General features: G+C 39.0%; 1 protein-coding gene across 1 annotated transcript; it reads right to left on the minus strand.

Moving 5' to 3' along the window:
• Positions 1-1239: 1239 nt before the first annotated feature.
• On the minus strand, positions 1240-8762 carry LOC139470138 (post-GPI attachment to proteins factor 3-like). The gene is made up of 7 exons (XM_071252435.1): positions 8487-8762; positions 6113-6262; positions 5363-5425; positions 3821-3882; positions 2888-3024; positions 2227-2431; positions 1240-2053 (listed from the first exon to the last, which is right to left on the minus strand). Exons 1-7 carry the CDS (start codon positions 8760-8762, stop codon positions 1987-1989), a joined length of 960 nt encoding a protein of 319 aa, XP_071108536.1. The 3' UTR covers positions 1240-1986.
• Between the last annotated feature and the right edge of the window lie 2266 nt (positions 8763-11028).

Consider the following 11028-nt stretch of genomic DNA (forward strand, 5'->3'; position numbering starts at 1 on the left):
ACAGTCAGTTACTCCCTTGCCTCGGGAAGATGGCGTAACTAATGTTGTAGAGGTGTCTTGTATTTCACTGATAACAGAGCGCCATTCCACAAAGCGATCGTAGCTCTAAGGTGATCGTAACTCCCATATTTTAGCATAGACTGTCGTAGCGCTACAATCGCTTTGTGGAACTGGGACCAGGGCCACGTTCCACAACGTGATCTTAGCGCTAAGTCGATCGTAACTCCCATTCTTTAACACTGACTTACGACAATCTTAGCGCTAAGCATTAACCCTCAGTTTCACATTACTGCATCAAATTCAATAAGATAAATCTGAATTTATGAAATTGACAACTTTAACAATTTGAACAAAATGTTTTTTCCCAGTTTGGCTATCAAGTTACTCAGCTTGGAATTCCTGAAAGTAAAATGAGTATGCATTGCAACATGGTGGGTGGGTGTGCAGCGCTCTGATTGGCTGTTACATGATATATGGGATGTGAAGCCAGGAAATCGAGTAGGGATCGAGCCAGGAATATTTTACTGTGTATGAATGATTGTATTGTGGAAAATGCTTTCTAAAATGGCATGGCAACATCAATAATGCTTCCTCAAAATATTGCGTTAGATTAGTGATCAAGTCTTTGAAAGGCATTTAGAAGTGATACACATAAGAAATTTATGTATGTCAACTGATGAAGGAGTAAGCATATACTCCGAAATGTTGTGTTCCTCATAACAAAGAAGTTGACATTCATAGATTCTCTTCCTTAGATTAGTGATGATTACCAAAAAAGCTATAAAATGGTAATCTTTCTATAATCCTTGCTGCAACCGCAACCTGGTTTGTCAGCATCATTCCAATGTTTGTGAGTTTCATTAAAAAAACAGACTTTATTCTTTTTGGTTCACAGTTTTTGTTCCCTAAAATTACGGTTGGTAGGTTGAAAACAAATAATTGTAAATATTCCAATTTGATATATTTTTAATGATTCTCATGTTCAGAAGTAAGCGATTATTATGGTAAAGATATAAAATGGGGTTGGGGATGTTTTTAAGATAAACTTTGAACAGGTTTCAATTACAGCATCTGAAATAATTTATTTATTTTGATTGTGGCTGTAAATGACTAAACATTATTTTACTTATTTCTTGTGGGCAAAATAAAAAACCTGCTGCACTTTTTTTATTTTCCAACCATTCAATTTTTGGGAGTCAGTGGATTTGTAAACCAAGTTTTAAAAATGTCTGGGCTCAGTATCAGCAGCTAAATGTAAACCACTCCATGTTGTAGAGGTGCGACACATTCATATACCAGTCACAAATGTAAGGTGCATTGATAAAAATAATTCAGTGCATCAACTACCTTAAGGTCTTCAAGTGGCATTTAGAAGCATTCGTGACCAAATCGTGTTATTCCCGGACAAGCCAAATAGCGACTCGTGCCCCTCTCATGGCCATTTTTGCAAGCGGGGTCCATCTTACCGCAAACGGGCATACCTAAGACAACTGTCTACTCATTACGTGATGGTTCACATATATTTCCCCATATATTATATATATTGCAGTGGTAATTAAAAGCACATCGGGACATGCGGAATTATACAGTATGATTGAACACATTTAACTGTGTCTTAGGTATATTTTTAGATGCAAGACATGTAAAATCAAAAATTATTTCTGAGGGATTCTTTGACGAAGACCTTCAAATCATACACGCATTCTGATTGGTTGTCTTATTTTCACACATAACATTCATCCATAGGGACGAGTCTTCTTGCAGGTTACGGAAAGGGGCGAGTGGTGACGAATGATTTAGAAGTTGGTATGATGATCAAGGGAGATAAGTCAATTGACATCAGTGTTAGTATCTACACCAAAATGTGGCAGTCATTGTTATAAAGAAGTTGTACATCCATAGATATATCTCCCTTGTTCATCAACTCCTTTGTGTTGTTGATGATGATGCTATCTGTAGTTGTTGTTGTTGTTGTTGTTGTTGTTGTCAATCCAGTTTGAGTGCCATGTCTTCTTCCCACTGCTTCAGATACAGGGAATCGTCTATGATAAAACTGAAACAAAGGACTATAAAGCTAACAGCAATTCTCACGAAACAGGCACCATTTGCTTCTGCTAAACAAAGATCTCAGGACATTGACTTACAAGAAGTCGGCATTAGCCAATTTATCTTAAAAACATCCTCCTCCTCCCCCCACCCACACACACAACAGAGGGATGAACTTACCTGTACCACAGCAACCCGAGGGGAGCCGTCCCAGCATGCCACAGTGCATGTGCATCCAGCGCCCACCAGAATGGCGGAAAGTCAAACAACTCCAGCAACAACAACGCATCGATTCCTAAAACAACAGCAGCACACTTCCACACATACCGTTGTTTCTTGTACTTTACGCCGTACCAGATCAACCATCCGACCATGTTCACCATGCCTGCAAGAAATTTGTTTCTTTAAAAGTGTTCATACCCATGAGGCCAAGGATATGAGCCATATTACTGTTCATACTCTCCACTAAGCATTATCATTCTCACCTTTACTTGTGGTAAATGGGCTGGTTCACATTAATTGCTTCATTGGTTGCCCTATGTTATTTTACTGATGTGATTGGTCGTTAGGAGGGACATCCCATGATGCTGCTACACATAAAATCAATGCTTGTGATTCCTCGACCATAAAAAACATTATGTAAAATTTTCATTTTCAAACTGTTTTGAAATTTGAGTCCAATAGTGCTGGACATTCTCTGAAAATTTCATTCTTACAGCCAAAATTGAGATGTAGAATCCTAAATTAACGGATTATGAACAGCCGACGGGGATAATGCACCATGCCATAACCTCCACTGACTTCAGAAATATTTTGTCAGAGAAGAAAACTTCAAACTCACCAAAGAATACATTCATTTTCATGTTATAACCGTAGTCAAACTTGATGAAATGGAGATAGTGGATGTGTTGTGCGTAGATCATGAGAAGGATCACACCCACCATGAACTGACGCCATCTGACTTTCGTCCCCAGAATCCTCGACACATTCAAAAGCAACATCATCATCAACATCATCATCACCACCATAGTCACCATCATCGTTTACTAATCAACATCGTCAGTCAGTCATCATAATAATTATAATCATTGCCATCTATGTCCCCATCCCCATCAAAGTCATCATCATCATCATCAATATCATCATCATAATTATCATCATCATAGTCGTCATCACTATATTATGACTGTAAGCCATCAATGTCATCACCACTAAATTGTCACTGAAGTCATGTTGTGTTCATCAACAAAGGGGGCGGTTGGGTAGCCTAGTGGTTAAAGCGTTCGTTCGTCACGCCGAAGACCCGGGTTCGATTCCCGACATCGGTACAATGGGTGAAGCCCATTTCTGGTGTCCCCGCTGTGATATTGCTGGAATATTGGATGTAAAACCATACTCACTCACTCAACAACAAAGTATTACTAGAATCGTGACATGTTTCCGTTCATCATCTTTATCATTGGTTTCAACTGAATGAGACCCGTGAAGATCCGGGGTAGAATAGGTCTTCAGCAACCCATGCTTGCCGTAAAAGGAGACTGCTTGTCGTAAGAGGCGACTAACAGGATCGGGTGGTCAGGCTCGCTGACTTGGTCGATGCATGTCATCGATTCCAATTGCGTGGATCGATGCTCATGATGTCGATCACTGGATTGTCTGGTCCAGACTCGATTATTTACAGACCGCCGTCATATAGCTGGAATATTGCTGAGTGTGGCATAAAACCACAAGCCAATCAACCTAATGAACACTTACAATTCTTCTCTGTACTCACCTGCAGCTGAAGATAAACACATTGTAAAGCACAATGGAAAAGGCAAAGAAATAGTCCATTTTCTGAAACAGAGATCATCTTTATCATGTGTATGTCGATCAGTTTCCATGATAACACATGATGACGTAAAACACTGTCTTCAAGAAATATATGTGAATTTCATCATGGAAATGTTATTCCCCAAAGACAACAGCTCCCCTCTCCATTCAGACCTACAAGGGACATACACATTAATTCCAACAGATTTTTAAATTTTAATAAATTACAAACATCATGAATGGCTGATTGGTTAATCATCATGATTATAATTGTGAACTTCTTTAATCAGCATTCCAGTCTTGATTAATATATTCCAATTCAATCATAAACAATCTCAGATCTTTTACTCAAGTACGATTCTGCTTGAAGGTCTAAGGAACCCCCCATAGGCAGTTGTGTCAGGTGAACTTTCTTCTTAGCCAATCAGCATCAAGACTCAAAAGTCTTGGTATGAGGGAGTGAAGCACTCAGACCAGCATAACTGATTTCTGTATCTCGAAAAACAAACTAAAACCACAAGTTCCAAATGCAGATAAGTAAGTCTGTGCTATTGTGGTTTGTGTGGGTTTTTATCTGTACAAATCAAAAATTTTGAATCAAGGCAAATATGAATGAAGCTGATAAGAGCTGTGTCATTTTAGAAAGCGAATGTCTGATTAGATAAAGAATCTACACAATCTTTATTTTGAAGGTAAAAATTTGCTCCTGGTTGAGGTGTCCCAAACTTAACCAATGAGGAGGTATCATATTGGAGTGAGTGAGTGAGTTGGGTTTAACGCCGCTTTTAACAGTATTCCAGTTATATCACGGCGTGTCAGCTTAATGTGGTAGGAAAGCCCGAAGTGATGCAGGTCTTAGACGTTTACCACTTCGGTGAAACCCACGAGCAAGGGCATGGTGCTGACAAACCTTGAAACATAATCGGGGCGAACCGGGATTCGAACCCACAATCATAGGTTTCTGGCGTGCCCAAGGGACGCAACTCTGCACAGCGAATCGCAGCGCCTTAGACGACTGGGCCACCCGTGCCCCCTGTATCATATTGGAGAAAAAGATCTGATTTTAATAAGATTGATTACCAACACATTTCGAATTAGTTATATTTAACTTATGATGGTGATAATATGTACCAGCGGTTACACATATGAAGCTACATGTATGTTATTGACCAGAGCGACTCTCTCCCAAAACATTCTTGTGTTTCAGGTAACCTGACCGACCCATTGTTCCACTTGCTATCCAAAAGTTCTATGGAAACAGACGTCAAGAATCCCACATTTTCATTCCGATAAAACATTGAATGTTTCCACTTTGTTATAATTGCTGTTCTGATCTTAATATTCAAGAAAAATTGCAACTAATATCATTTCTGAAAATGCCGTCAGTGTTAAACATTATTTTACAAAAACAAAACAACAACCCTAAACCCTGCCTACAGACCCCTCTGTTTGGTCCATACTCCCTGAAACAGCAGTAGGTGGTTTTGGCCAAAGTGTTCCTTACCTCGGTGAAGTCGGTGTCTCTTGCATGGAAGACAGTGGACCACGTCCAAGCATTAATCGCAACCTGTAAACAATAAATCAATTATTTAAGTTTATCCACATTGCAAGACATCTGTGTACATCATCTATCAGACCCATGAAGATCCGGGGTAGAATAGGTCTTCAGCAACCACTGCTTGCTGTAAAAGGCGACTATGCTTGTCATAAGAGGTGACCAACGGGATCGGGTGGTCAGGCTCTCTGAATTGGTTGATGCATGTCATCGTTTCCCAATTGCATGGATCGATGATCATGATATTAATCAATGGATTGTCTGATCCAGACTCGATTATTTACAGACCGCCGTCATATAGCTGGAATATTGCTGAGTGTGCCGTTAAACAACAAACAAACAAACAAACATCAGCTGTCTATGGATGTGACGAACGTCATGTACATGAAGCATGAATGTTTAGTTCGACGAGGAGGTTTCATCAAGTTTGTTTGTTTGTTGTTTAACACCGCACCCAGAAATATTCCCGCTATATGACGGCAATCTGTAAATAAGCGAGTCAAGGCAATACAATCCAGTGATTGCCATCATTAGCATCAACCTACGCAATGTGGATGCAATGACATGCATCAGCCAAGTCAATGAGCCTGACCTACCTATCCTGACAAGCATTGTCACTTTTACGGCAAGCATGGGTTGCTGAAAACTATTCTAACCCTGACCTTCACGGATACGATGGTGAGTGAAGTGTTAACATACCATAGCGTGCCCGTGGGAGACGTAGTAGAGAGGGCAGGACTTGGACACCTTCGACCGAAACCAGATCAGCCCCAGATGGGACAAGGCGTTGAGGATGGAGAACAGAGTGGATGCAGGCTCCTGTACCCCGAGGATGCGGACAAACGGCCACTTGGAAAAGAAAGATTAAAATTCGACTGTAAAAATCCTGTATTATCCTGTACGTTTTTTGTGTGAAATATGATTTCTTTTGCTTCAATACAATATTTATTTATAATTATATAATAACTATTTAGACGAGTTGAAGACATCCCAACAAAATCAGCCTCTGGTTAATACATGAACAGAGATTCGATGAAAATCTCTCAAGGTTTTCAAGTTATGCTCTGGAAATAAGACGGACGGATGGAGGGACAGACAGACATTATACATGTTATATGCTGGGGGGATAAAAAAGGTATATCTACACAGAGCACAAGTGATCCAACACCTCTGTTGTTGTTGTTGTTTGTTGTTGTTTAATGCCACACTCAGCAATATTCCAGCTATATGACGGCAGCCTGTAAATAATCGAGTCTGGACCAGACAATCCAGTGATTGACAACATGAGCATCGATCGTAATATTAGTTGTCAGATATTGTAAGATATATGCACTTCACATGCTTAATTATATTAATGGCATTGTTAATATTATTGGATTTATCAACTGATCAACTATTTTTCTTCAGCCCCAAAGATATAATCAATACATTTGTAAGGACGTTCTCAGCATGTCCATACTAAGGGTTGACATATTGCCACATAAATCCTATTGCAATATATCGCAATACAGAGTGTTGTATTGCGGTACATATCGCAGGGTTTTACGCGACGCAGAAATGTGCGTCCAATACGCACAAATGTATAGAATGGAAAATATTTGCATCCCAAGGGATGTACAATAATGTTCACTGTACCAAATTCTTGACAAGAAATATCAACTTCCTGTAATTAAGGTAATTGTTAGATCTTATAAACAGTCAACAACACCATTTCATTAATTTACAGGACCCTCATATTTCCTGTAAGGACCCTTGAAATTAGTAATTGGGGGTCCTCTGGACCCCTAGTTTCGAAGGTCAAGATAAAACACTGATATTGCAACACATATTGAGGCCCAAATTATATACATACATACATACATACATACATACATACATACATACATACATACATACATACATACATACATACATACATACATACATACATACATACATACATACATATATTTGTACTATTCAAATTGAGCTTCTTCATTCAATAATCCAGACTTTAGATTGTAAGATGGGTACCTGGTAGTATGGATAAATGAGACTACCTATTGCAGAGCTCCAGATAACTTTTTGAACAATTGAGGTTTTACTCAATGGTTTCTATCTTAATTGGTTTATTACATTTTTAATTTGGTAACCAGTATTTTGTCACTCATCTATTCATCACTCTTTTTGGATTTTCCCAAAATGAGTAAACATTCTGAGATTTACAAAAAAATGAAATAATGTTTAATGTTCTAAATATATAGGCTTGACTTGGAAAGTAAATAAGCTTGTAATTGTGTTTCGGAAATTAGCTCTGTTGTACGTATGCCGCCAAAAAGCTTCATTGGGTATTTACGCGTGCTGTTTTTATACAATTGAGTTTTTAATAAAAGACATGCGTTTCTGTACGCAAATTAACTGAAAGTAATAAGGTTTGAATATGTTTAGGGGTATTTTACGCAAATACGCAGCTTATCTGCAGCTCTGCCATGGTGGGGCAAAGTAAACATGAGTAAGTGAGTGAGTGAGTATGGTTTTACGCCGCTTTTAGCAATATTCCAGCAATATCACAGCGGGGGACACCAGAAAAGGGCTTCACACATTGTAGCCACGTCGGGAATCGAACCCGAGTCTTCAGCGTGACGAGCTGGATTGTCTGGTCCAGACTCGATTATTTACAGACTGCCGTCATATCGCTGGAATATTGCTGAGTGCGGCGTTAAACAACAAACCAACAAACATGTTGACATGAAAACCAAGTTGCACCAGAAAAAAACAGGTTGCACCCAGATCTCATGAATAATCAAAGTTGAAACATATGCACCCATGCTCATGAAGTACCCACAGTTTGAGGACATCAAGCCCCCGAAAAGCATGACAATAACACTGTGACTGTTTGAGCAGTATTGTAAACAAAGCTTAGAAATATCAATGTGTTACAAAAGCTGTTGTGTGGACACATAAAGGGTTAGCCACAAATGTGAAAGATTTTGACATGCACTGGGTTCATGTAGACATAATTATAATTATAATTGCATTTTCCAGTAATTGTGTATGTTTTATAAAGCTAAATCCAGCCCTGGTTCGTCCTTACCTTCCCATGGAACTGAGGAACTCCACTTCCATCACGTCTAAAAGCCTCAACAGTTGACCACATACACTCATATTTACATTCATCGGTACAGTTCCACTGCAACAACTGAAGGTGATATGGTTGTTTTTGAAGAAACGTCTCTACGTCCGTACAGTTGCTTGTGCTGCAGTTTTTCAAACACTTCTGATAAAACCAGGACCTGTCTCCGACAGAAGCACCCACCGAGTCGACATATATCATTGACAAGGCTGCCGTTGTAAGAATACTGGAATGCATTGTCTGTGAACGTGCCGAGCAAGCAGGTCTAGGCTTGGGGAATTCTTGGTGAAATTTTTGTGTTAATATTTAGCGTATTACCAAGCGACACCATCGCCATTAAATATTTATCCAGAAACGCTAAGCCTGAAGTTCAGACTAATATACGATAAGACACGTGCGTGAACAAATCAATACACTTAATGTCAATATCCATGCAGCCGGTTCGCGAGAAATTTCACTTGGGCATTCCGCCAGTCTGCTGGTGCTACCGTTCACTCCCTGTCATTGCCTATATTCTCGCCACTGCTTAGCGGTCTGTTCGATCTCATACAACGTGACAACCGCTTAGCATGGGTCATAACATGTCAGCAATTGTATTTTGTAAACAAACTACTGATTTCTGAAACTGTATTTGGCACACGTCTGGCCGTTTAACCTGTAGATGAAGGTCCATGTTGACAATATTTAGCGCGTTCTCTAATTAGGAGATAAACATACTGTGTTTTCAATGTAGAGCTAGGTTACTTGTAGATTTACCCCGCTAAATTGAATTTGGAACCGAACGCGCAGCGTGAGGTTTCAAATGTTAAATTTAGCAGGGTAAATCTACAGGTAACCTAGTTCTACATTGAAAACACAGTATGTTTATCTCCATTCTACCATGACTAAATAAAACGCGAACTCTTTGGTGTTAGCAAATATACTGAGTGAAGCGGCATGGGTTGAGTCGAGTGTTTTGAGTGGGTTGTCGATCTGAATTAAGGAATCACCGAACAAAATATGGTGCTTTTTATACTCAAGCAGTTTGTTTACACCGTAACACTTCACTCGAACATATGACAGGCATTGAAAGCATATAAGCACGGCAACTTGGTAAGCTAACATGAGGTGGGCATCCCTAAAGAAAACAAAGCAAGCTTTGCATGGCTTTCGCTCTACATCGCACGTCACCATTATGACGTCATATCGCTCATTGTGATGCAAAAGATATGACGTCACGGTCGTATATAGAATAGCGCCAAAATTTCAAGCTCTCTGTTGTCTCCAAAACGTAGATACATTCCCTTTGTTGGTCTCGTCGTGTTTTTCTGCACGAAATGTATTGCCACACATCCTTTGAATATTGTAGTAACCGCATCTGTGCATTTTGTAACCTGTAAATGTAGATATAGTTATTTAAATATGCCTACCGACAATGACTGAAAATAGTACTATTCTATGAATATTAGCATCCGCGGTGATGCGGCCGTCAAACCAGCTGTTTCAATCAGAGGGGGTTTATTGTGATTTAATAGCCTCTGATTGACAAATCAGAATCGAGTAAATTCCAAATTCATGGTAGAATACATATTCACCAACTACAAGTATATGAATAAGTCAATTGATAAAAGTGAGAGAATGTGTTTTTGAAGATGAAATCCTCAAGAGAATAATAAGATAATGATTGTTCTTTATTGAACGGAGGTGTTTTTTTAACGCAGTAATCATTCACTACTAAACTGTTTATTATAAGGAACACAAACCCTTTATTCATCTGCTCCTATAATATAATGCTAAGAAAACAAATCCTTCTGTCACACTAACAGCAAGTTATTGTTGGGTGTTAGGAACTATCCCCTTATTGGTGGGAGAAATGTCTTTGTGGGGATTGTATATTGTCCTGTGTGAAAATCCTGTTGGGAAATGCGCAGTGGGGAATTGTCCTGTGGGTAATGTTCGATTGGGAATGTTATTATATACTTAGCGTGTGAAAGACTGAATTTTCCGAAGTTGAAGAAAGTGATATTTTCATTGAAGTGAATATAACAATTGATATTTCACTGTAGTGAACATAACATTTGCTATTTCACTGCTGCGAACATAACTTCCACGGAACTATTGTCATACAAGAGTGACCTCCCCTCAAATTGTCTCCTTTTATCGTAAGTGTCTGGCCCGTTCACAAACTGTTGACTTCCTTCTTACATTAGTTCCAAACTGACATGGCAAAATAAGGACAGATGGTCATTTATGAAGTAAATATCGCTTCATGGCGTTGGTTATTCTCTTGAAAATGTTCCGTTATGAACTGTAAATTTCTCACTTAACTCGTCCATCGAGACCGTTCGTATCACAAAGCGCCATTTTTGTTACTTGACCAGCGTGTATTCTTTCGCTTCCAACTGCGATCGCGAAGTTTTCAAGAATATTTGTTGTTAAAGTTGATTTTGTATACAATTATAACTATATGTACGATACATAAGTTTCGCTACCCTAAATATTTTTGTTATACTTTTGTGTATAT

Source organism: Haliotis cracherodii, unplaced genomic scaffold (assembly GCF_022045235.1).
Source record: "Haliotis cracherodii isolate W230 unplaced genomic scaffold, xgHalCrac1.p SCAF_20, whole genome shotgun sequence".
Lineage (NCBI taxonomy): Eukaryota > Metazoa > Mollusca > Gastropoda > Lepetellida > Haliotidae > Haliotis > Haliotis cracherodii.